At 38.6% G+C, this 25,889-nt stretch overlaps 4 protein-coding genes across 9 annotated transcripts in view; 2 read left to right on the top strand and 2 right to left on the bottom strand.

The window, feature by feature from the left end:
• The window catches only part of LOC143876887 (protection of telomeres protein 1b-like), a 34,273-nt gene extending 31,419 nt beyond the window's left edge, over nucleotides 1-2,854 (bottom strand). The window contains exon 1 of the mRNA XM_077378569.1: nucleotides 2,034-2,854. Coding sequence (XP_077234684.1) covers nucleotides 2,034-2,157 — 124 coding nt within the window. The 5' untranslated portion in view covers nucleotides 2,158-2,854. The remainder of the gene's footprint in view (nucleotides 1-2,033) is intronic.
• LOC143877031 (Pentatricopeptide repeat (PPR) superfamily protein) lies at nucleotides 1,978-12,884 on the top strand. Of its 5 annotated transcripts, none has more exons than XR_013250527.1 (5): nucleotides 1,978-4,754; nucleotides 6,588-6,648; nucleotides 10,591-11,111; nucleotides 11,196-11,424; nucleotides 12,680-12,884. XR_013250527.1 is itself a non-coding variant. In XM_077378744.1 (3 exons), exons 1-2 carry the CDS (start codon nucleotides 2,988-2,990, stop codon nucleotides 6,642-6,644), a joined length of 1,824 nt encoding a protein of 607 aa, XP_077234859.1. In that variant the 5' UTR covers nucleotides 1,978-2,987; the 3' UTR covers nucleotides 6,645-6,648; nucleotides 12,680-12,884. The 5 variants fall into 5 exon arrangements, 2 of the variants coding, with proteins under 2 accessions (XP_077234859.1, XP_077234860.1); XR_013250526.1 differs by lacking the exon at nucleotides 12,680-12,884 and adding an exon at nucleotides 11,504-12,312; XR_013250528.1 differs by lacking the exons at nucleotides 10,591-11,111; nucleotides 11,196-11,424 and adding an exon at nucleotides 7,980-8,143.
• On the top strand, nucleotides 12,718-13,481 carry LOC143876886 (uncharacterized). Its single transcript, XM_077378568.1, has 3 exons — nucleotides 12,718-13,008; nucleotides 13,078-13,213; nucleotides 13,393-13,481. Exons 1-3 carry the CDS (start codon nucleotides 12,718-12,720, stop codon nucleotides 13,479-13,481), a joined length of 516 nt encoding a protein of 171 aa, XP_077234683.1.
• Nucleotides 13,482-15,732: 2,251 nt separating this feature from the next.
• Nucleotides 15,733-25,401, bottom strand: LOC143877030 (transcription initiation factor IIB-like). 2 transcript variants are annotated; one of them, XM_077378743.1, is made up of 8 exons: nucleotides 25,246-25,401; nucleotides 22,170-22,612; nucleotides 22,064-22,088; nucleotides 20,473-20,602; nucleotides 20,257-20,387; nucleotides 20,000-20,088; nucleotides 16,897-16,973; nucleotides 15,733-16,156 (listed from the first exon to the last, which is right to left on the bottom strand). In XM_077378743.1, the coding sequence occupies exons 2-8, from the start codon at nucleotides 22,520-22,522 to the stop codon at nucleotides 16,023-16,025; spliced, it is 939 nt and encodes a 312-aa protein (XP_077234858.1). In that variant the 5' UTR covers nucleotides 22,523-22,612; nucleotides 25,246-25,401; the 3' UTR covers nucleotides 15,733-16,022. The 2 variants fall into 2 exon arrangements, with proteins under 2 accessions (XP_077234858.1, XP_077234857.1); XM_077378742.1 differs by having other exon boundaries at nucleotides 25,220-25,387.
• Nucleotides 25,402-25,889: the final 488 nt, after the last annotated feature.

Here is a 25,889-nt window from a genome sequence, read left to right as displayed (position 1 = left end):
TGTGTAAACAGAAGAACGGTAGAACGAAGAGCTTCTTTTATCTTACACGTCGACGGCTTTGTAAAGGATGCGGTATCATTTGAATACATCGGCGGGAAGAAGTTGCCCGTAATTGTGGGTCGAAAAAAAATTGTGAAAAAATTGGAAGCAATTAGGGGTTTAAACCAAACTTTAGGGCTTTAAACCATACAATTCTAAGAAATTAGGGGTTCAAACAAAACTTTACGACTTTAAACCATATATTTCTAAAAAACATAATCAAACTTTAGGGCTTTAAACCATAGATTTCTAAAAAAAAATTAGGGTTTTAGTTGCTGATTTTCCAAAGTGAAAGAGAGAGAGTACCAACCCTAACTTATTGGTTTGAGTCTAAACTGATTTGGGAAAATTATAGAGTTTTCTAAACTGATTTTCCAAAATATACGGTTTTCTCAACTAATTTGGGAAAATATAGGGTTTTCTAAACTAAATTTCTAAACCAAACTTGGAGGTTTAAACCAATAATCTGTGAAAAATTTGGGAAAAATTTGGAGTTTAAACCAAACTTTAAGGCTTTAAACCATAGATTTCTAAAAAAATTATGGGTTTAAACAACTGAAAGGGAGAGACTACCAACCTATGAGATGAGGTTCACTCAGAATAAGAGGATACCGGAGAGAGGTGCACGAACCTGAGGGGCATTGTGACCCTCTAAGGGACGGTTGGGATCATCCCATGAGAGAAAGAGGGCATTGTGGCCCTCTAATGGACGGTTGGGATCATCCCATGAGAGAGAGAAGGGCATTGTGACCCTCTAATAGACGGTTGGGATCATCCCATGAGAGAGAGGGGGGCATTGTGGCCCTTTAATGGACGGTTGGGATCATCCCATGAGAGAGAGGGGGGCATTGGGGCCCTCTAATGGACGGTTGGGATCATCCCACGAGAGAGAGAGAGAGAAAAAGGGGGGGCATTGTGGCCCTCTAATGGACTGTTGGGATCATCCCATGAGAGAGAAAGAGAGAGGAATTGTGGCCCTCTAATAGACGGTTGGGATCATCCCATGAGAGAGAGGGGGCATTGTGGCCCTTTAATGGACGGTTGGGATCATCCCATGAGAGAGAGGGGGCATTGGGGCCCTCTAATGGACGGTTGGGATCATCCCACGAGAGAGAGAGAGGGGGGGGTCATTGTGGCTCTCTAATGGACAGTTGGGATCATCCCATGAGAGAGAAAGAGAGAGGAAATGTGGCCCTCTAATAGACGGTTGGGATCATCCCATGAGAGAGAGGGGGGCATTGTGGCCCTTTAATGGACGGTTGGGATCATCCCATGAGAGAGAGGGGGGCATTGGGGCCCTCTAATGGACGGTTGGGATCATCCCACAAGAGAGAGAGAGAGCCCTCTAATGGACTGTTGGGATCATCCCATGAGAGAGAAAGAGAGAGGAATTGTGACCCTCTAATTGATAGTTGGGATCATCCCATGAGAGAGAGAGAGAGAGGTGACGGTATTTTAAAAATGAGGGTATTTTTGTCATAAACCCTTGCAAACCAGTCACCATCACTATAGATTGGTTATTTCCAAGTCTCCCCTCTTCATATGTCATAGTTAGTAGAAAGTCCTTTCATTTGGTCATTTCCCCTTACTTTTTACTGTAATGATTACTTTTTTTTCTTATTTGCTTTTGCTACCGACCTTTGCCTCTGCGAAACTTTATAACCTAAGCTCGAAAAACCCAAGCTCGATAAAGCTCGCGAGCCTGGCCGAGCCGAGCCGAGTCCGAGCCGAGCCTTTGAGCTTAACGAGCCGAGCAGAGCCTGGCTAAGCTCGGCTCGGCTCGGCTCGGCTCGTTTACACCCCTAATCCGAAGAACACTCCGAATCCGATCCGACTGATAAGGGATTTTAATGGATCGGGACTAAGACATAGGTGGATCCGATCCGAAGTGGATCCGTTGACACCCCTAAATATCAATAACCAACAGAGAAAAATCCAGACATAAAAAAGAAAAGTAACGATAATAAACATTATAAAGAAAAAACATAGATTACCAGTTCCTCGGCTCTTCTTTGGAATCCCAACCTCAATGACTATACCTATCAGATTCACCTTCTGCTCAATGCAAGATATCGCATCTCTCAGTTCAAGATACACCAAATCACTGCGCCCGGCCATTTTATGAGCCCCTGAAACCCTAGCTTTCCTCTTCCAACTTTCTTAAGAGTTAGAAATGCCTTTTTTTCACTCGCAGAGGGAAGAGAAGTAGCAGTCTTATAAATTAACAGGAAGGGCTGAGGACGCCTTCTGTGATACGACAATACACTTCCAGAGAGTAACTGAGAAACATTTATGAGATTTCGACTGAATGTACAGATTTCGTCCTTACTACTGATTAGATTAGGTCGCAGGGCTAACGTAACGTGAAATTTGTAGGGTGCAACTTGGGTCGGCCTCAACCCGGCCCGGGTAAAACCCCATTTTTGGTCCGATTGGGTTGGGTTGGAAGAAGCCTACCCTACGCTTAAACCACTGAAAACCCCGTATTCCCATCCGATTCATCCTATCAACCACAAATCGAAGCCGTGAACGGAAGGCCACCTGAGCGCCCAATTTGCCCCTCCAAATCTACTCAGAATCCCTCTTCCAAAATTTCCAGGTATCAGCCTTCGAACATACCTATCTATGTCAGATATCTAGGGTTTCAAAACCACCAAATACTTTGGGTTTTGCTTGAGTTGTTTCAGTCTAGGGCATCTGGATTACTGTGTCATCAAACCACCTTTCCTTTCTTCATTGCTTCAATGTAAATGAAATCGATCGATTTTGGTTTCGGTACTTTTGTTTTGTTCAGAATTCTCCCTTTTGGGTGAGAGATTCACCACACGTGAGAATCTGAACAATCATAGCCAGTTATCAGTTAGAGAAGTAACAATGATTACCACCATCTATCTGTCTCAAAACAATCGATTTTGAGAATCAATTCTACTTGGAATGAGTAAAATATCATGGGTCATTTGATTCAAAGAGGTTGGAGATCTGTTTTCCTAGCAGTTGATAGTTTTTGTGTCTCTAAATTGGTTAGGGAAAATTACAGTAAAAAAGAAGTGATCAAAGGCTTTTTCGTTCCAAATCACACTATAGAAATGGCCAAATCAATCCATAGTCATACCTATACCAATGAATCGGAGATCGTAGGCACATTCTGTGGCTTACTAAGGAGAGAGGGGAACTTGGATAGTTTGAGAGGTGGTTTAGATTCCATCAAATTAACTGATTCACTTGTTGAGAAAGTATTGCTAGACTTAAAGGAGCCTATAGATGCGAAACGGGCCTTGAGTTTCTTCCATTGGTCGGCCCGATGTAATAACTATGAACATACTGTTCGTTCTTATTGTATAACAGTTCAGATCCTCGTCCGTTCCCAGTTGCTTACACATGCCCGAGCATTGCTCGAGTCAGTCATAATGAAGAATGCAGAGGGATTTTTGGTTGTAGAATCACTTCTTAGTACGTATAGAAGTACAGTCTCAACTCCTCATCTGTTTGATTTTTTGATACAAACTTATGCAAAATTGAGGATGTTTGAGTTAGCATTTGATGTTTGCCTTTACTTGGAAGAGAAGGGATTCTCTTCCAGTCTCATAACTTTCAACACATTGATCCATGTTGTGCAAAAATCCAGTCATAATGTATTGGTCTGGAAGATATATGAGCATATGATCATGAGGAGAACGTACCCAAATGCAACCACAGTCAGAATCATGATAAGTGCGATGTGCAAGGAGGGGACGGTTCAGAGATTTGTAGATGTTTTAGATAGAATCCATGGGAAGAGATGCAGTCCGATGGTTATTGTTAATACTTCACTTGTATTTAGGATTTTTGAAGAGGGAAGAGTTGAAGAAGGAATTGTATTGCTAAAGAGGATGTTACAAAAAAATATGATTTTTGATGATGTTGCTTATTCTTTGATGGTATATGCTCACTGCAAGAGTGGGAAATTTCAGTTGGGCAATGAGCTGTATGAGGACATGCTTAGGAAAGGTAGCAACCCAAATTCGTTCCTTTATACACTGTTTATAGGTATCCTTTGTAAGAATGGGAATATTGATGAGGCAAATCAGTTGATGCAAGAAATGCTACTTGCAGGCTTGAAACCGTACGATGAGACATATAATTTCCTAATAGAAGGGTGCTCTAAAGTAGGACGATTGGGAGAGAGCTTAATCTTCTTTGAAGAAATGCTTAGGATAGGGCTTTTGCCTAGTTGCCTTGCATGCAATGAGATGGTGAGAAAGCTATGTGAAGTGGGTGATGTAAGAAAAGCTGATTGCATCTTAAGTGGTCTGTTAGTTAAAGGGTTTATCCCCAATGAAGAGACGTACTCTTATCTTATTGATGGATATGGTAAAGAAGGTAATTCGCAAGAAGTTCTCAAGTTATATTATGAAATGGAATACAGGGCCTGTTCTCCTGGTCTGATGACTTATACATCCCTGATTAGAAGTCTATGCCAATGTGGGAAGTTGAAGGAAGCGGAGAAATACTTAACAGTTATGGAAGATAGATCATTGGCCCCAACCACTTATGTCTACAACACATTGATTGCGGGTCAATGCGAAAAGGGCAACATAGAAAGGGCACTTAACCTTTATGATGTGATGATTAAGAAAGAATTGAGACCTAATTCTCATACTTTTGCAGTGCTTGTGAAGAGAATTAGCAATGCCAGGGCAATTCAAATTACAGACAAAGTGCTAGATAATCTAAAGGTTTCCATTTGTGAATGTACTATTTACAGTTAATATTTAACAAATGTACTATTTACATTACAAAAGCAATGAGAATTGAGAAAATAGTCTGCATCATATATGAAATATTTCAATTTTGTATGTTCCTCAATCACTGTCGCTGTACCAAAAATGAAAGTGAAAGTTATGTTTCCCTAAAGTGCACATTTGTTTCTCAGTAGATTACATTTTCTCAAGTCGATTGTTAACAGTCTGCACTTTTTTTCAACAATGCTGTTGACCCCTAAGCATGTGCTCTAACTCAATGAAGCACGGATACGGGTACGGGGTGCGGGTACGACACGATACGGGTACATGGATACGTGATTTCTTAAAAAAATAGGATATGGGTACGTTGGGGGTACGCTGAATATAATATATTTTTATATCTTATTATATATTTATAAAAATAAAAAATAAAATATTTTGTTAAAGAATTCAAACAATTTAATTGGAGAACAATCAAATAATAATAACATCACTAAAATCTAATATTACTTCTAAGTTGTTAGGTTTTTAATTATGGGATATATATATTATAGATATTTTGATATATTCAACCCCCCTTTTGGACAACCCATATATTGTAAATCTGTAATTTTCGATTTAATTTGAACCGGGCGCGCACCTGATACGTACACAAACCCGGGTGCGTACCCGGTATGCACCCAAAGAGTACCCAAGAGCACCCGCACCCGATACACACCCGACACGGGTACGTGGACCTCCGGAGAGTACCCGTGCTTCTTAGCTCTAACTCCTTTGTTTCAAGCGTGGGTCTGCATGCTGAACATTTTTCAGATTTGTAACGTTGAAAATCACCAAATTAATTCCATGTCAGTTGTGTAAGTCTTTTGTTCTTCTTTGTGCCTTGTGGCCTTCTCCTTGTATTAGATTTAGTTGTTTTTAAATAATAATGTTCACTTGTTCAAAAAATAAATAGGGAAAATTACATATACACCCCCCTGTGGTTTGGCCATTTTCTGCTTTAAACCCTGTGGTTTGGAAGTTACCAACGACACCCCCTCAACTTTCCGTGGGTTTTTTTAACGTGATAGAGTGGACGGAGGGGGGAAATGACTGTTATGCCCTCATATTCCCCAACTGAAATTAGGGTTTTCATACTTTAAAACTGAAAATTAGCGTTTGATTCACACCCTTGTTTATTTATCAACATATACGCTCGATTTAGGAGTTTTATTTGTCTTCATTCACATCATTATCATGATTTGCACATAAACCCTAATATTTTAGGGATTTTTTTTGTTTTTATCAATGTTTTTTTTTTCTTGAAATGTGGGTTTGATGTAGCCATGGGGTGGGGTTTCATTGTCTGTGGTGGAGGTGACGGCTGTGGCCGGAGATGGCGATGGCGGCGGTGGCCAAACGTGGTGGCGGCGGCTGTGGGAAATGGAGTAACCCTAATCCCTTTGCAAATGGCTTAAAACCAGTGATAAAGGGTATTTATGTCCTCAAAATATTAACCATGGTTAGTTTTAGTCATTCCGTCAGGTTGAACTAACGGACCGTCGACGGAGGGGGTTTACTTAAAAATGTCATAAAGTTGAGGGGTGTCTTTGGTAACTTCCAAACCACAGGGTTTAAAGCGGAAAATGGCCAAACCACAGGGGGTCTATCTGTAATTTCCCCAAATAAATAACAGCACCAAATTCCTTTATATGAGTTGATTTAGTCTAGGTTTCTAAGTAATTTTATCCCCGTTCCAATACCTTCTTCAGTTGCCATGCGAATGAAAACTATAGATTTGAATGTTTTATACTCAGTTAAATTCTTTTCATTTTGTTTTTCTTTTAGGCAAGACATGATTGGCCACACTTCGAAGAAGAGTACCAAGCAGCTCAAATCTTCTGATGAGGTAAGTGTTATTTCTTACATCCCATCCCCCCATTATATTTCTTGTCTTCTCTTATAAATGTGATTTATTTCTGAAACTTTGGAAGGGTATCTTCCAAGCAGATTTTGCCTTCTTTGATCCCAAACCTGGGGATTCATGGAGTGAAGATTTTACTTCAGACTATCTTGATGATAAGCAGTGGGGTTTGAGTGGTTTGTTAACTTGATATTGAGATCACAGTAGATGAGGAGGAAAATGATGAGCTAGTTTTTGATGTGACTGCCATTAACTTGAGCCGTACGAGGAAAGAATCTTTCCTCCCATGATTTCGTGTTTGGTAGCTATCATCAAGTGTATTTCCTACTTTGTAGAAATCCCATATTTGAGCTAAAAAATGTAAAATGTTTTTGTGGAGCCAGATTGGCTACTTTGCATTTTGTGGGATTTGTGAAACAACCAGTTACTTCAAAAGCTTAAGCTGTTGGAGAAGGTGTTATTAGATTTGCTATACTTTGACACTCCCCCTCACGTGTGGCCCTTCTTTTTTAGGGTTGGACGACACGTGGCACATGTGGCCCCTCTTTTGGGTTTCACCATTGCATATGGATTTTCGCTATCAAGGAGGTTTGAACTCGGGACCTTTGGCTCTGATACCATGTGAAACAACCAGTTACTCCAAAACCTTTAGTTGTTGGAGAAGGTGTTATTAGATTTGTTATACTTTAACCAGAATAGGGCCTATTTGGCAACGTTTTAGAAAAAATGATTTCCATGTTTTTTCTTGATTTGAAAAACAGTAAGTAACAAAAATATGTTTGGTTGGTAAAATTAAGATCTAAGGGCACGTTTGGCTACCGTGAATTTGTATTTTTTTTTTCATGATAAACCAGGGGACTCCAAGGGGAGATGAGGGTGAAGTGGCTAAAAATCAGGAAACAAAAAACAGGAAACTAGTGACAAAAAACTATACTCAAAATCAGATTAGACTGTTTCCTATTTTTTGCCGCTTCTCATCACCGGTCGGTTTAGTGACTCATCCCCCGGTCACAGAACAAAAGGAAATACTAATAGGGCATTGGTATCGTTTCGTCAAGCAGTCTACATCAACAGGCAGCCCTCTTCTTCTTCTAGAATGAACGGAAGACACTAGTTTCTTGTATTTTGTTTCCTAATTTTTAGCCACTTCACCTGCCCAACCCCTCTCTCACTTCTTGGAGGCACCAGTTTATCATGAAAAAAATTACATGGTAGCGTAACGTGCCATAAGAGAATTGATTTTGTTATTGTTTTTGCTCCAAAATCTTCTAAAATGAAACTAAAAAAAGTTGTTTCTTGTGTGAAACGGAAATTAGAGATCATTTTGTCGCGGTCACATCCACCACATTTCGGTTTTTACTCTCTCTCCCTCTCCACCATCTTCACCAAGCAGCCACCAGTCAATTTGACTGAAGACTACCGATGTCGCCGACAGCCTAGGTTAGATGTGCATTCAAACCCCAGCCGGAGTCGTCAGAAGGTATTGATAGTTTTTTTTTTTTTTTAATCTTCTTTTCAATTTGGGTTTTTCATATAAGGATTTTTTGTTGCCTATGTTATGTACGAGAGTCCTTTTTGCTCATGTTTTCGTGGACAAGTATCTTTTTGCTAATGTTGTGCACTTGTGCTGATGGATATGTTGGGTTGTTACAAATTTGTAGACAAATTACTGTGATTTTATGGTGCTATTTGTGGAATTGGGTAATTTCTTTGGATCTTTTCTTATGACGTTATGATGGTCTGATTGTTGGATTGAGTCATTTCAACTCTGATTTTAGGTTGATGCTAGTTGAGCTCTATTTTTCATAAGACTATTCACCCACCAGGAATGCTAGTGGAAGTATAAATCCCGAACTCTTGAGGATTTTCCGCCTCACTAAGGGGCCGTTTGGATACGCGGATTTTAAAAATTAGGATTATAAAATCTAGGATTTTGCTTCAACATAGCGTTTGGAAAGCTAAAATGCTGGATTTTATAATCCACAACGATGGATTTTAACCCTAAAATCCCGATTTTTAAAAGCTCTATCACAACAAGAGATTTCTAAAGCCCGGTTCCGAAAATCCTTATTTCTTGACTCTCTCTTTCTCTCTCGCTCCTCTGCTTGTCGGACGTTTGCCGCCGAAAGCTCGCCACCAGAGATTCGTCCCCAAAAACGTAGGTATTCTTCAGATTTGTTTCTGCTTATTTGTTCTCTTCTTTGGATTCCTCTTTTCTTCTTCGAAAATTTCAAGATAGGTATCATTTTCCTCTTTGATTCTAGGTTTAGATTTGTTTTTTTGTAGTTTGTTCATATCTTAGGTTCAGATTTTTTTTCTTTGTTTTAGATCTTTGGCTAGGGTTTTGTATTTGCTTCTCTTTTGATTCATGTCGTTTTAGGGCATCGTTCCTTTGGATTCCTCTTTTTTTCTTCGAAATTTCAAGGTATGTGATACGTACTTGTTTTTTATTCTAGGTTTAGATTTATTTTTTTGTAGTTTGTTCAAATCTTAGGTTCAGATATTTTTTTCTTTGTTTTAGATCTCTGGCTAGGGTTTTGTATGTGCTTCTCTTTTGATTCATGGCGTTTTAGGGCATTGTTCCTTTGGATTCCTCTTTTCTTCTTCGAAAATTTCAAGGTATGTTTCATTTTCCTCTTTGATTCTAGGTTTAGATTTATTTTTTTGTAGTTTGTTCATATCTTAGGTTCAGATTTTTTTTCATTGTTTTAGATCTTTGGCTAGGGTTTTGTATGTGCTTCTCTTTTGATTCATGGCGTTTTAAGGCATTGTTCCTTTGGATTCCTCTTTTCTTCTTTGAAAATTTCGTATGTATCATTTTCCTCTTTGATTCTAGGTTTAGATTTATTTTTTGTAGTTTGTTCATATCTTAGGTTTAGATTTGGGATGAAGGTGTTCTTATAAGTCGTAACAAGTTGGACTCGGAATCTGTTACCTATTAAAACTCATCTATTGCGTAGGAATCACTAGAAATCTTCATATTCCACAGCAGATTCAGATCATCTGTCCATGGCCTATGATTATTATTTTATATTAAACTGTTTATAACATAGCAGAGCAAAGTTAAGTTAAATTAGCCTGCAAATATGGCAAATCCTGAAAAGGTCCACATTTTTTTGTATTGATTTAAATCTTCTATAAGGTTTGTGTGAAAGAATGTTGAGGGCTTCATCTTATTAGTGTAACTTCAATATTGTTGGGAAAATGATTGTAATTAGCTATTAAAGGTTGATACAAGTCCCAAAAATGTCAAGAGTGCCATTATCAAAGGGAATGCAGATATCATTTCCCTATCTTTAACCAGAGTAAAAGTTCTAACTTGTTACTCTGGCCCCACCTGTTTATATCTAAAGAAACAATATGAGTAGGCACACAAAGTGCAGAAGGGATCCACTTCATTGGTGTCTAAGTGGGCTCGACGGTGGAGACAGCCTTGTCCCGAAAGCCTTTCCGTTTGAACAATCTTAACCCTCCAAATTGTGGCCTGCAAAATCAACGATTCAGTAAAATAAAAGAAATTTTGCAAAAATCCCCACAGATTAGAAGGATAATGAATGCCTTACTAGGGCCCGATCTTATTCTAATACGTTGCAGCCTCCTAGCTATGATAGTGGTGGATCCCACCTTCTCATTGCATTCATAAAAGATATTTGATAGAGGGTGAAGCTATTAATCATGGGATTGAGAGAGAGGCTAAATCTTTACTATTGTTGAAGAGTTCAGCTAGACTGCCATGGTTCATCATTAGTTTTCAGTTTCTGAATTTAAAATTCATTTGCGTCAACCACCTACTATTCTCTTTGTAATTTTTCTCTTTTTATTTCCAATGTATTTATATTAGTGTGCTGTGCCCCTTTGTTTTTTATGTAGTTTCTACTTTAGAAATATGAATATATCTTAAACAGGTATCTTTATGAATATATGCAGGCATATAATACTTAATATTAAAGATAAGTACTTTCATGGCGGCCTTTCAAAATGATGTTGAAGATATCGAAGATGACGAGGAAGTTTGTGCGTTGGTTGTACTTGCCCTAATGAGAAATCCTTCTCCTCGGAATGAACGATTGGAGGATAACACCATAGGTGGTTGGGTTGAAGCAAATGACATAATCAATGGTCCACCAAATATATGTTACAATTTGCTGCGTATGCATAAGGAACAACTTTTCCGATTAAGGGATGTGCTGCATGAAGAAGGAAAACTGAAGCACTCAAGAAATGTCACTATGGAGGAGCAATTAATTCTATTTTTGCACACCATTGCTCGTAGAGTTACGAACCGAGTTTCACAATTTTGACATAGTCTTTCTGCCGAAACTATTAGTCGACACTTCAACAGTGTCTTGAATGCGGTATTATCAATCTATTCAGATTATATTGCACCCGTTCATGTTGAGACTCCTCCCGAAAAAATGTATAATGATAAGTGGTACCCATACTTCAAGGTCATTGTTAAAAGCTATTTAATTTTGTCTTTTATATATTTATATTATATGGTTGAAATTTAATATCGCTATAAAATTTCATAGGACTGTGTTGGAGCCATCGATGGGACATATAAACCAGCGATGGTGAGGTTTGAGGATCAATCAAGGTTTTGAAATAGGAAAGGGTTTCTATCTCAGACTGTCATGGGTATTTGCTCCTTCAATTTATTGTTTCAATATGTTCTTGCTGGTTGGGAAGGCTCAGCAGCAGATTCTAGGGTATTGAACTCTGCACTCAATATGGATGACGACCCACTGATTGTACCAGAGGGTAAATATTCATTTTATATAAATTAACCGCATTTGAACAGCTATGATACATTATCTAATAATGTCCTTTGTTGTTATAGGATAGTATTATCTTGTAGATGCTGGTTATCCGAATGTTAAGGGATTTCTTGTGCCGTACCGTGGGGTTCAGTACCACCTAAAAGACTTCGGTAGCAATTTTGTCCCAGAGAATCCAAAAGAGTTGTTTAATCATAGGCATTCAAGCTTAAGGAATGCTGTTGAACGCATCTTTGGGGTGTTAAAGGCACGATTTTCGATATTAAAATTGCCAATTCAATACGCGTATCGAACACAAGTCCGAATTGTGCTTGCTTGTTGCATCCTGCACAACTTCATTTGGTCTCAACAAAGCGATGATGACGTTGGCATAGATATTGAAGAAGATAATGACGACTCAGATGATGACTCAGATGAAGACTCTGCTATACCAACATTTGAATAAAGGAAAAAGTGGGCCGAATTTCGTGACAAAATTGCATTAGTCATGTGGGCAGATTATGTTGCCAACAGAGCAGGTCACAGGGTAGCCAATGACGCAAATCATGTTGCCAATAGGGCAGCAAACAGAGCAGCCAATGAGACAAATCATGTTGCCAACAGGGAAGCAAACAGGGCAGCCAATAGGGCAAATCATGTTGCCAACAGGGCAACCAATAGGACAAACCATGTTGCCAATAGGGAAACCAACAGGGCAAATCATGCTGGCAATAGGCATATTCTAGAAGATTCATAAACAATTTGAAAAGGAATCATGTGTTTTCACATTGATGGATTTTTTTTTATCCTTTATGTTGCCAACACAAATGTTTCAGAAGATGTGTAAACAATTTCATATTGAGTTTATATAGTTAGCACAGATATGGGCATATTCTAGTATATTGTTGCTATTATTCATTGGCATGTGTCGTACCATATGGTATTTATAATTACCTCATTGGCATGTATCGTACCAAATGATGAAATTTCTCTTGAAATTTAAGTTTTGTAATTACTCTTGGATGTGGGACATAATTTTTTTGATGTGAGAGATTCCAAACTAGGAAGATGCTTTTTATTACAACTTTTCATTATAGTCTAATTTTCCTGTTTATAGTCTTATGTTGTTTTTAAAGGCCATGCTGTTTATTATACTCTTATGCTGTTTCTATGAGCTTTTAATGTTCAAATATCCATTGGCTCTTATTTGCATTTGGACATCTCTTATTTCTTTCTAATATGGTTGTGTTGACATTTAGGAATGGAAGGCTCAACTTTTTTGCAAAAGTAGTCAACCATGTGGACATCTCGCATGGATAATGTATTCTTGGGAGAGTTGATCGAACAAATGAAATTAGGAAGAAAGGTTGGAGGCAGTTTCATCGAGTTAGCATGGGCCAAAGTGGAAGAAAGAATGAGGGAAAAATGTGACAAGAATATTACTATAGAAAACTGCAAGAACAGGTTGAGGACCTTGAAAAAACATTATGTGCTTGTTAAATCCATTACAGAACTGAGTGGATTTGGATGGAATAGTCAGAGCTGCATGGTTGTGGCAGAAGATGCAGTCTGGGACGATTATATAATGGTACTCTTAGTACTTAATCATAAAGCTAATAGATTTCAATTTTTATATTAAATTTTTTTTTATTTGCAGGCACACCTAGAGGCAAAACCATTTTCTGGAAAGCCATTTCCCCACTTCAATGAAATTGGTATTGTTGTCGGAAATGATCAAGCATGTGGGAGTGAAGCTGAAAACTTTCTAAAGCCTCCAAGGAGAAAACTCAGGGGTTAGAAGATACAGATGCTCATGACTCTAATGACTTGAGATTCACGGGGACATCTCGCCCACGTAGACAACGTAGTCCGTCATTGTCAGTGTCAAGAGCATCAAGGAAAGAAAAGCAATCAAAGAGAACAAAAGGTGGATGGCATGATGGAATAATGATTGCTCTTCAATCTTTCACAGATGGCACACGTGTGAAGCGGGTAGAGAAAGTCAATGAAAGAGTTAAAGAGATTGTTGATGCGTTGATGAAGATCCCAAACATTGAGTAGAGCCTGGTGATGAAAGCTTCTAAAATTTTAGCCACCAACGTGTAACTGGGCGCAGCATTTATGTCTTTTCCAGAAGATTGGAGGCTAGATTGGCTCAAGGAAAACATAGGCGATGCGTGAAAATCTCAATTTCAATGAGTTTCACATGAGCACCACTGTACTTTTTCCTAATCGCATGCTTATGCTCGGCTCTAGACTGTGTTTCTAGTTTGAAAATTTTCATTTGGTCCTTTGGTTTGATGCCAGTTCTTTCATAGAAGAAATACTATATTCCCTGTTAATGTTTTGTACTAGGTGTTGTACTCTATATTGAGATACTGCTGATTTTGTGCATATGTGGCTAGCTGTTATATTCTATGTTGGATTTGAAGTGGTCATTAGGAAATTCAATGCCATGATTAAATGATATAATTTTGTAGCAGCACTGTTTTTCTTGTGGCTGTCCTTTTCCAAACGTGTGTTGGGTTGTGTCACACATGGTTGGTATTTCCACATTTCGATATCATTTATTTCCGACGTTCTCTTTCTTTGTTTCGTTTAAGTTCAGCTTCTACTTTGGTACTTAGAAGAATTCTTACTGATTTTCTCTGCATCATTCTCTTGAATCTTAATGCAGGGACCATCTTGATATAATACAAGATTAGCTTGAATCAATATGTTTGGGCATGTTACCAGTTCTGTGACAGGGAATACTTCCTTGGTGGGAGGAGATTAGAATGGCAATCTTTACTCTTATTTGCAAATGGGACATTGAGGACTTGGTTGTTGCTTTAAGCATTGCATGCTTACTTGTTATACAAGTTTTTTTTTCCTTTTCTTTGAAACGCTAATCTGATTTATTCAATTGCTTCGTCTTTAGATTTGTGATTAGAATTCTTATATTGACAATGGTTGGGCGTGCCCTGTTACATTGTAAAGTAAAAGGGATTCAGATTTGAGTTGGGTTTTTTTGGTAATATAAGACGAATCAGTTTTGATGTCAAAACATAGTTAGGTATTGAGGAACAGTACACATCAATTTTGATATTGGCACTACCATGTTTTATTAATTGCACAAACTCAACTTGGCTTCTAAGAGCTTTTTGAGAACCGTAATAATCATTGACAGCTATTTAAATAATAAAAGACAAGATGAGTTAGTGCCGTTATAAATTATGGTAGTGCAAATATCAATAGCCTGAGAGCATTTTGAGAACCATAATAATCATTGACAGCTATTTAAATGATAAAAGACGAGATGAGTAGTGCAAATATCAATAGCCTGAGAGCTTTTTGAGAACCGTAATAATCATTAACAGCTATTTAAATAATAAGACAAGATGAGTTAGTGCCATTATATATTATGGTAGGTCAAATATCAATAGCCTTTATGAATTTATAACTTTTTAAGAAATTAAATCCAGGTTGCATCCAAACGCTGAAATAGCAATTCCTTGAAAACTAAAGGATGTTATCCAAACAGTATATTTCAAAATTCTGAATTTTCAAAGAGAAAACGGTTCTACACATGTGTAGAGAGTTCTCTACACACTAGCTTAAAATACAGTGGGGGCCCACATTGTTTGGGTGATCCAAGCCATCCATTTTAAAGGCCCTCACATAGATAGGGTGTCAACAAAAAATCAGATCCATAGGATCATCCCAACCCTATGATTTGGGGAGGTAAAATAGATGTCTTTAAACCTTCACAAATTAGTCCATTTTTTGCTTCCACAGTTCGAATGGTTAGGATGATCCTATGGATCTGATTTTTTATGGACACCCTATCTATGTGAGGGCCTTAAAAATGAATGGTTTGGATCACCCAAATAATATGGGCCCCACTGTATTTTAAGCTAATGTGTAGATAACTGATCTACACATATGCGTAGGAACCGTTTTCTCATTTTAAAATTCGAAATTTCTTTAATTCTGAGAAAATTCAAGATTCTAAAATCCGCGTATCCAAACTCTTACCCTGGGAAATGACATACCCTCACCCTTGAATTAACGCCATTAGACCGGTGCACCCCATACAGCTTTTAAATTAGCTTTTAGAAGTTGTTACAATTCCCAAAATGCTCCGAAGTCCGAACAACCAATTTAAAAAGTGTGAAGTGCCACCATTGAAACAGGATGGTGGGTATACCATCTCCCTTATCAATATTGCAAAGTGCCGTTTATTGCCCAAGATCTCATCATCATTGTATGATTCTCGACTTCTGATCAAGCATGCTCAGATAGGAATCCTAAAGATATATTTAGATGTTGGTTGTTGCATGCCTAAATCATTTTATTGATCTCAAATTAATACAAAGTCGCCATCAGTCGAATATCTCTAGATGAAAAAGAAAAAAGATAGCAATACACTCTCCCCTTGGATGGCACAATATTGGGTGAGATCTTAAACCCTTTTGAAAGGAAGTGTATTTAGCCAAGTACCGCGATAAGATTGAATGTCAATCCTTCTCAATGACAGTTGAAATTTCATGATGCTATACTTAGTTTCTTTCAAGTGTTTTTTTTACTTCAGAAAGGGTTATCTGAGTTATTATTTTTCATTCAAGGACTGCAGAGGTTCCTGAGGTCTTCCTCCTTGGCAAATGAAGTTGGTATCAGCCTCGAAGCATAGGGATAGAGATCTCTGTAGGAGTTCCGGATGGTCCCTTCGGCAACACCAGTAGCGAGGGAAATATCTGCAACAATGCACACTTATCATAAGGATCTTCATGGCAAGGTTTTAGAAACATGGAATTCAACTTGGGCCCTGTTGAATTATAAATGATTAAATAACGCCGACTCTAACAGCTTAAGCTTTTGGAGTAATTGGTTGTTTCAAAGGCCCAGAGAGGGCACCAACTGTACGAAACTCGGCCAGATTTCTTGAGTTTTCGCTTTGCTCAGTCGGACCTATCCATCCGGGTCAGCCTTGCTTTGTTTCATAAAACATGTGACTAATCTTATAAACACTTTTAAAACATGTTATTACATCATTTTATTACATGAATACTGAAAGCGAGGGCGTGGATGCCTCAAAGCTTTAAGCTTGTGTGATCTGATATTTCATGCTTTGCAAGTACCGGATCAAGTTTTCAAGTTCAAAGAAAATCTAGTTGAACCTTCAATTTGACGGACTCTTAACCAAGCGAACATTGAGAGTTCTACGAGTACTTGATTTAGAAGACTGTTGTAGAAGCAGCAAAATTATATGGTGTACGTGCGTAGCTGCACATAATGGGGAACCGACATAGGTGCCACCGTTGATGTTTGATCCAACGAAAGCCTCTTATAAAGTCGGCTGTTGTTGGATCAAATATCAAGGGTGGCACCTTGATTACAGGCAGCTATGCGTGGACACCATATAAAAGCTCTATAAAAGCACATATACTAATAACAATAGTAACAATGCTAGATGATAGAGATAAAAGTTTATGACCTCTAAGAAGCTTCTTATCATCTGATAGCTGTGTTATCATGTAGATAACTGCAGCTGCCACCGATATGGGGCTCCTCCTGCAAGTACACGTATGCTATGAGCTATGTTTGTGAACAAATAAAGTTCCCATGGAAGAACACAAAGCAAATATATAAATATATAGGAGATTGATATCTGCACGCACATGAATCAATAGCCACACGGCTATTTTTTGTGAAATATACAGGTTGAGGGAGTAATAAGGTAATAGTAGACTGTTGAAAGTTGTTTGCTTGACTGGTCTATCTACCACCGTTAAATGTAAAAAATTATCAGATTTCCAATCATTCTCTGCCCTGAATACATTTTTCACTCAACGAGCAGATAGACCAGAACTCGAGACAGTAGGAGGCCTGTCATGTCATCAAGTCGGGTATTTGGTCTTGATGCCCATGTAGACTCTTCCCTCAACAGTCACCACAGTCCAAGCGCGAAACTTTCAAGTTAGTCACATCAGTGAAATTTTTTTAGTATTTCTTGTTTTTTCTCAACGATTACAGAGATTTCATGTTTTTCTTTCTTTCTAGAACTAACTTATTTTTGTATGAAAAACTTTGCTCCATCCTCTGCCATCTTCACCACATTATCCACCGACGTTTCCTACACATGTGTCATCCTTTAACTCCTCTTCATCTCCATCTCCTCCATCTCAGCGTCCAATCTTCCAAACTCTTCCACCCAACAGCTGTACAGTGCACATGTCAACACCAACACAGCAATTGCAACAGAAAGACTCCCAACAACACACCACATTCCATTTTTTTTTTTTTTTGATGACATAGGATGTCCCCACTCCCTTCAGGAGTAGGACTAGTCCCTACGGATACACGGAATGACCCACTCACCACGTGTATCAGGTAAGTCGGGGGCGGGATTCGAACACTCGTCCACAGGGAGCAAACCCGTGACTTTATGCCGAAGAGCCAATGCCTCGTGGGGTAAACACCACATTCCATTCTTGATCTGAATAGCACAGCCTATCCCCATAACCCCTCCCCCTCCCCTCCCCTCCCCTCCCCTCCCTCTTTCTTTTCTCTTGGTGTTCTTGCTGAATTCACCACGAAGGCTTGAATCCTCTCACCAAAACAACACGAGGAGGAAGCCACACAGAGATACAGAAAGGAGAGGGAGGAGGTTGTGAAGAATAAAAAATCAAGAGGTCGGTGGATTTTTTATAATGAAATGAGAACAAAAAGAGGCTATATAGAGGAGAGAGATGATTTTCTCTTTTGTGTGTGTGTGTGTGTGTGTGTGTGTGTGTGTGTGGTGTGTGCGAGCGCGCGCGTGGGGGGGGTTGGGGGGGGGCAATAAATTCGATGTAATAAGAGGGCCTGATGGCAAACAGTAGTAGACCTCACATGTATATTAACAATGAACTGCTGGGGGGATAAGATGAAGGGCCCCATGGCTAAAAATCATTGGATCCACATGTATCGTAATGGCAAAAAAATCAATGGACCACACATGCTGGATGTTATTCAACATTCTTTCCAGACGGAAGGGAAGCTGCATCTGTGGTTTTAAGCTGGAAAAGTTTAGGACAAAAAACGGGTGCTTCCATTTTCAGACGAAAATGGTCTTTCGACCCTGGAAAACCTTTCCTTGGGCAACCAAACAAAGATAAGTAGTGAAAACTTGGAAAATGTTTTCCTTTCCACCAATTTCTTTCCAACAATCCAACCAAAGAGTCCTTACAAATTCTCAAATCATTCTCTACAGGTGAATCAAATAAATTTTGTCTCACCCATTTGTTGGAGCCTCCAACTTCATGTCTTGAAAAGTCTAGACACAGGCATTGAAGTAAGGGTTTAGTAAAGACTCCAAATTCCAGAGAGTTAACTGAAGATGAGATCATGAGATACTAATCAAAACATCAAAACCATTTAATGGCTTTGACAGCACAAAGATCTAAGAGAGCTAATGTAAAGAAACCAAGTTTGAAGGACAGAATCCCAGCTATGAAAGGGATTATGACAGTGGGTCTGATCCTAACTACTAGCATTTCTGACACAGCAACACATACAATAGCCCCTCACCCCACTTTTCGTGGAAATTGGAACTGATATTCAGCTCTACAGTTAGGGAAAAATATGCTTTCTGGTTTGGGAACAAATGGCTTAAATGACCTGAATCTGTGCAAAACCATCACCTGTTTGGTGTCAGACATGGTGACCCTAGAAAAACCAACACGGTGAAATGTTTGTACTTCGTACAGTTTATGATAAAATCAAAATGAGCAATGATAGATGCAAGGGAGCCCTTGCATAAAGAGCCGTAAAGGGGCCCGTGATTGGTTCCACGTCATTAAGTGTAACCGAATTTACTTTTTCAACTGATTTTAAATGGTTGCACTCAATGACGTGGAACCAATCAAGGGACCCTTTTTTAGCTCTTTATGCAAGGGCCCCTTGCATCTATCATTCCTCTATCAAAATACATACTATAATATAGATTTAGTTCTTAAAAGTATAGGATATCGAATATGGCATCTAAGTTTAGTAAAGTTAAATTAAAATATAGAAAGAAAACGATTTGAGGTTTCCTCTAGTTGTCATTTTGATGTACATCAAACACGTGCATCCAACATGAAGGGTTTCCAAAATGAAGAACTCTTACATAGGATATGGATGTATAAGGTATATATGCATCTAATCCAATGAAAGCAGCATCTAAGATACAACTCTACATGAATCAACAATGTTTTCGGAAATGAGTATGTCCTTTATATAATCAAGTGGATGAACCTGAATCATATGACATATATGAATATATGTAGTATCACATTTTGATTTTTTTGCAGTCAGTGCTTTGAGTCAGAGATGGATCCTGCTGAAGTTAAAGAGATGGAGTAAAATCTGTCTGATGGAGAAACAGATACTTTAAGAATTCAGCTCAGCTAATACTGCACCGTAACTGCTCAACACATGCATATATTCCAAAGAGTGAGAATAATTCCACTGATCAATCTCACATTTAAAAGATTTCTTCATAAAACTAGTACAAGAAAAAAAAATGATAGACCAACGGTTTATTCAAACTCCAAAGATTAGGAAAGAAAAACTACCTTATATCAAGCTCTTCTGATTTCTGAACTGCTTCTTGAGCAGCTTTAACTGCTTGATTGGTCATGCCGAGATGGGAACAAAAACGCCTCTGTTGATTAAGGCGGGGCACAAAGTTTTAACCAAGGATGGCATACAAATCGAGTACATAGATGAATTCCAACAGAACATCTAAGAGACAAAACATCTGAGAACCAAACCTAAAATGCCATGAATATTTACAATGTCTGGATAAGGGGCATTGCTTCAATAAACTCACCAGAAAGTCGCCAGCATGTATAGTGCCCATCTCCATTGATTGACCCATTTCTACCTCCAGCTGTTTCACAATGTACTCTTTTGCACGGCCAATTTCCTTTTTTGTAGCCCCATTGGCAACAGAGCATATCTCTAGTTGAAAGTCAAAAAATCAAGAAAGCTTAAAGACACTGAATTGTAAGCCAGGAAGCATCAACATGATAAGCTTCAGCTGTACCCTTTACAGTGCGAGGCTTGTCCTCTTGCCGACAAGCAATGTACAGGCAAGCAGCCAAAATTGCATCCTGATTTCTTCCTTTAGAAGACTTTAGATCTTCCACCTTCTTATATATCTCATTGGCCCTGTCCTTCATTGCAAAATTTTCACCACAGTCATTAGGAAACAGAGAGAAATCTAATACCTTTACAACAAGAACATGGTTGCTCAATTAGTTAGTAAATTACATTTATAGGGATCTACTTGAGAAATGCTCTTACCTATTAGATTGGTATTCAAAATTGAAGTTCTCAAACTGGCCGATTTTTACCATTGTAAAGTTTACTTGAGGATCTACTTGATTACATTAATATAAAGTTTACTTGCAGATCCAAAAACAAAAAAAGAACAATAAAAACTGCAAAATAACCAATAACTGTAATCAAGTATAACCAATTCCCAACTGGAACAACACTAATAAGAAGTCTTGATGATAAACATAACGAGATGATGTCAAAAAATAAAGTCATGGTTAAATACACAAGGCATTTAGGTAGTTAAAAAAAATACACAAGGCAGAAGATAATTCATCCACATGAGAATGGAAATCATAAGTTAAACGTACGGTTGTAACCTCTAATCACCTAGAGAGGAGGAAACCAGAAAGTACTGCCATTTAGGGAAAGCAAAATGAAAATTTGACAGAAGCCAATTTCCGACTGGAACAGCACTAATAATTACTCTTGATGATAAACATAATAAGATCATGTCAAAAATAAATTCATGGTTAAAGTTAAAACACACAAGGCAATAGAAAACTCGACCACGTGAGAATGGAAATCGGTAGTCACATGGTAGTTATATGCAGGGTTGTAACCTCTAATCACCTAGAGAGGTGGAAACTGGAAAGTACTGCCTATCAGGGTAAGCAAAATGAAATTTTGACACAAGCTTGTTGGATAATCAAGGCACGACTAGCTTGTAAGGTCACCTTCAGGGTGTAAGAGGAATCAAATAATCAACGTATGCAGGTATGCTTGGGCTAGGCAATAAGGATTCTAATGAAACCAAAATTTGAGCCCCGTTGGAAAGTCCGAAGGTTTTCATCCATTAGTTTTCCGGTCCAAATATTAAGGACTCGCTTAATGCAATCAGATGATCTAGTGTTAAAACCCTCTTCCTTGGGGACTTGTGAATAGCAAAGAGGAGATCCATTGAATTAAGCGAGTTGATTTCCTCACCAAAGGTGTAAACTAACAAGAGTATTGGGAGTTCCACTCCTCCTTTATAATGAGTGGCTTCAACTAGTATCTGTTGCAATCTATTCTTTGTTTCCATAAAGTTAGTTACTTCTAATAAAACATATTAGTCCATATGCTGAGGATCAAATTACAGCCATGTAATATAAATGAAATGAGAGAATATAATCAACATAATGGCTATGTCACAGTGTGTTTGGCAATGCTATTAATTTGCAACTGAAGAATTTCGAACAATAATGCTGTTCAATTACATGCATTGGCAGAAAGTCATAATGTTTGATCATCAAGAACTATTCGCCCATAACTAAAACTTTAAACATGATAATTATATGCCAGTGAAGATAGTGTACCTTGATGGTGGCAACAAGGCCCAGCCTGAAAAAATGGGAACAAGATCAGTAACAGCTAAAGAACTTATGAAAGAGTAGAACATAGATAGAAAAGAGAAGAAAATACCTATCAGACATAGTAGCAATGGTGCGAAAGGCTTGTATGAGGGTGCGGTCAGGATTAGATCCACGATTCTGCCAGCGCCCGAGAGAGGAGGAAAGGAAATCGCCTTGGGCACCATTGGGCTTTGAAATGACAGTGGAGAGACCTCCGTCGGTCAGGAGAGGATTGGATGGGCCACCGACACGGACAGGATCATTATCGCCCGACTCGTTGGCAAAGGTCCTCCACTCAGAAGTCTCATCAATGGAGTGGGCCTCTAGGACCAGGCCACACTCATAACACACCGTGTCCCCAGCCGAGTGATCAAAAACCACCTCCGTGCACCTTTTGCAATCTGGACAGTACGTCTCCGCCATGGATCAAAGCATCTATCTATTTCCCAACACGTTCAACGTTACTTTCTTCTTCTGGTTTGTAGATCTAATTATTACTTGCTTTTTTCCTCTCTGACAATGGGTAGAAAATGGCCAAAAGAAGAAAGAACTGTTAGTGAAAAGCTCTAAATAAAAGTTCACAATGGAATTTGGATCATTACGTGCCACCATTATATAATAAAGAGACAAGGGTGTTTCTTTATTTACTTTGAAAATGTGACATGAGAGGGCATCACTGAAATTTTAGAAAGGCATTTATTCATCTATATTAAAATTGCAAAGGTGCACAATGTAATTTGCAATGCATCATACATCTAATGAAGTGATGTTCTCAAAGCTGCGTGTTACACAATGAATGCAATGGTCACAGTGTTTCCAAGAAGCTCTTAAGTGATTTGGTGAAAATTCAGTAAACCCTCGAGTATGGGGATGAAAATGAAAAACAGGTGTATTATTGGTTTACCGAAAGAATAGCAAAAAAAATAATGGAACCAGATTAAAATGTAATTTTCGACCCGGTTACCCTATTTGGCCGGCATGTTGACATCATAAAATTTGGGACTCACTTGAAGATCAAACACAAACAAGCTTTGTTCGAACTTTTAGTGCAGATTTATGTATCAAAGTGATGATCAATGGGCATTTTATGGGATTCTTCATCGCTACCAGTACTGTAGATATGGAGATGATGATGAACTTGAGCCTTTTGTAGCTTATAGAAATACGGTTTACTTTTCCCATGCCGTAGTCTTTCCGTAGCGCTTGAAGTTTTTATACAAATTGCATTGATTTTTAATCTTGAATTCAAATCTCGTGATAGAATTAATGAATGATACACAATAGTTGAAAACTGAGAATAGAAACTTGATATTTTGATACCTTCATTATTCATACTTGATTAGATGCTAGCTAATACATGATACACAGACACCATTACTTCCTAGGCCTATACAAAGTCCTTCATAGTGCATCGAATTGGTCCATCATTAGATCGCTATGGTTTTGGTGGTGCAAACCTATGGGTAAAAAGCCCAAGATTTCAAATGTCAGTTTCGGTATGGAATTTGGCCCCACGGTAGTGGAACTACTTCGTGGAAGCCTATTGAAGTCCATGAAAAATCCTGTAAAAATTATGGAAGTTTATGGAATCTATAATAATGATGATTGTTTTAATGATATAATAACGATGAAAATTTAAACTAAAACTTTAGAAAATGCTAAAATAAGTATGAATACACACTTAGAAATCGTCACATAAGCAAGACAACCACCCAAGACTATTTTAAAAGGATCAAACACCTAGTGAGTGATATGCATTGTTGCACGTGTTTGGAACGATAGAGTTCGGTCAAAACTTGACTTTGGTCAAGACTTTTAAGGGTACCCACGGAAGTCGACACATGTTGGCCGAAATCGACACATGTCACATTGGTATACGCCCCTCGATTCTCAAAACGGTTAGGAGGTAGTTTTTACATTTTAAAACCACATACCTGAAAGAAAAAAGAGAAAGGTTATTAAAAAAGGATGAAGTGAAAGAGAGGGGTTAAAACTTTCTTAGATGTTTTTTTTTTCTCTCGTGGAGATGAGAGAAATGTGAGAGTTTTTTTCTTGGAAATTTCTCGTATAGAGAAAGGGGGTTTGAGATTGAAGGGTGTCTATGGAAGGGCAAAAGAGGGGTCATGGGTTTATGGAATGCTTTAAGTTTGTGTCCGCTTTTGATTTGTGGAATGGATGGAGGCCTGGAGGGAGGTCTCTTATAGCTGGGAGTCGAGATCCTTGATATTGCAGGAGTGGGAACCTCCTGTTCAAGGCTTCATAAAGTTGAACTTTGATGGGTCCAATTTTGGAAACCGAGGCAGGGATTGGGGGTGTATTGAGAGATGGGGGAGGAGGAGTACGGTGGGCTTTCGCAGGTCCCATAGGTATTGCAGATGGTAGCGAGGAGTAGGTGCGTGCTGCCCATCAAGGTATCAAGCTTTTGGAGGGAGTAGATTTGGATAAAATTGTGGTAGAAGGGGATTCCCCCGACGTCATCCGTTGGTTGAGTGGTTCCCAATCATGTCCTTGGAGGCTTGATCACCTCTTAGATGAGATTAAGGACATTGTGGGCTCTTCGTCTATTTCTTTTTAGACGTGTAAGAAAAATCCGCTAATAGGGTAGCCAACTATATTCTACACATTGCCTAGATGTCCCTAAACTGACTGCAGCGATTTTCACACCCGTATTCAAATTGAAATACCCAATTTCATTTGCTATTTTCAAAACCCCTTAACTGCACAATAAGAGAGAAATTAAAAGGAAAAGGAAAAAAGGAAAGCACAGAAAGAAATGGAGGACTATTGCCGCACCATCAGGCACGAAGAAGTGCAGAAATTTAATTAGGAATGAGAAAGCTAAAATTGAAAGGTGCCACTAAAAAAGAGCTAAAATTGAAAGGTCTAATGACGAAAAAAATATCATAGGACATGTGAAAGGGGGAAAAAACGAACAAAACCCCAAAATTTTCCTCGCTCAGGTCATAAATTTCCCTGCATTCACTGCAAGACCTTTAGAAAGATAAACGAACTAGGGTTTCCTCCTGAAGAATCCTCCAAAATTAAAAAAAAAAAAAAAAAAAAAAAAAAAAACTGTGGAGACAGACAGATTAAACAGATTAAGAACGGTATGGAGAATACCAGGTCGGTCGGCTGAAAGCTCTCACCTGGAAGGGAGCGAGAGGGAGCAAGCTAACCAAATAATAATAGAAAGGGTTTGTGACCTTTGATCCTCTCTAGTTGTGCTGTGAGAAGTATTTAAAGGGTAGACCGTAGACCTAGCCAAGGCTGGGACCTACTATTTCAGGAACCTCTCTTGCAAAGTGTTTGAGGATGGCAAACTCTACAATCTAATCATCTATATGGACAACTCCGATCTTCAAGTATGAATTGGGGTCCGCCATTTTCGGTGGGTCCATCTACATGGCAGTCCAAGCCATTCATTTGCAGGAATATTTTGGAAAAGTTTGGAAATTAAAAAGAAAACTTTCCTATTTTTCCTATGTTTGGTTGAGCAAGAAAAAAGAAAACTCGAGCCAGCGTGTTTAAAGTTTTATTTGGAGATACCTTCAATTTAGCATGATGTCTGAAAATAACGCCTTTCTCCAACTGCTTAAACTTTTGGGAAAGTTGGTAAGTTTCTAACATGGTCTCAGAGCCAAGGGTCTCCAGTTCAAACCTCTCGGATGACAAAAAGCCACAAACAATGGTCGATCTAAAGTGGGACCACATGCTTGCCAAGTGGGTCACACGAGCAGGGGAGTGTTAAATTATAAAAGATAAATAACGTCCTTTTCCAACAGCTTAATCT

This window comes from Tasmannia lanceolata, unplaced genomic scaffold (genome assembly GCF_043159265.1).
Source record: "Tasmannia lanceolata isolate RefF3 unplaced genomic scaffold, GAP_Taslan_0.1 ptg000005l, whole genome shotgun sequence".
Taxonomy (NCBI): domain Eukaryota; kingdom Viridiplantae; phylum Streptophyta; class Magnoliopsida; order Canellales; family Winteraceae; genus Tasmannia; species Tasmannia lanceolata.
Note: the sequence above shows the minus strand (reverse complement) of the source record. Positions and strands in the feature narration are given on the sequence as shown.

Bases quoted from the DNA above. Each gene is read 5' to 3' on its own strand.
- LOC143877031 (XM_077378744.1), top strand. From the start codon at position 2,988: ATGGGTCATTTGATTCAAAGAGGTTGGAGATCTGTTTTCCTAGCAGTT. The intron at 4,755-6,587 runs GTTTCCATTTGT...TTTTTCTTTTAG, and splicing joins AAGTGCTAGATAATCTAAAG to GCAAGACATGATTGGCCACA.
- LOC143876886 (XM_077378568.1), top strand. From the start codon at position 12,718: ATGTGGACATCTCGCATGGATAATGTATTCTTGGGAGAGTTGATCGAA. The intron at 13,009-13,077 runs GTACTCTTAGTA...TTTTATTTGCAG, and splicing joins TCTGGGACGATTATATAATG to GCACACCTAGAGGCAAAACC. The intron at 13,214-13,392 runs GTTAGAAGATAC...AATCTTTCACAG, and splicing joins TCCAAGGAGAAAACTCAGGG to ATGGCACACGTGTGAAGCGG.
- LOC143877030 (XM_077378743.1), bottom strand. From the start codon at position 22,522: ATGGCGGAGACGTACTGTCCAGATTGCAAAAGGTGCACGGAGGTGGTT. The intron at 20,603-22,063 runs GTACACTATCTT...TTTGCAATGAAG, and splicing joins GCCTTGTTGCCACCATCAAG to GACAGGGCCAATGAGATATA. The intron at 20,089-20,256 runs GTGAGTTTATTG...CTTAATCAACAG, and splicing joins TACATGCTGGCGACTTTCTG to AGGCGTTTTTGTTCCCATCT.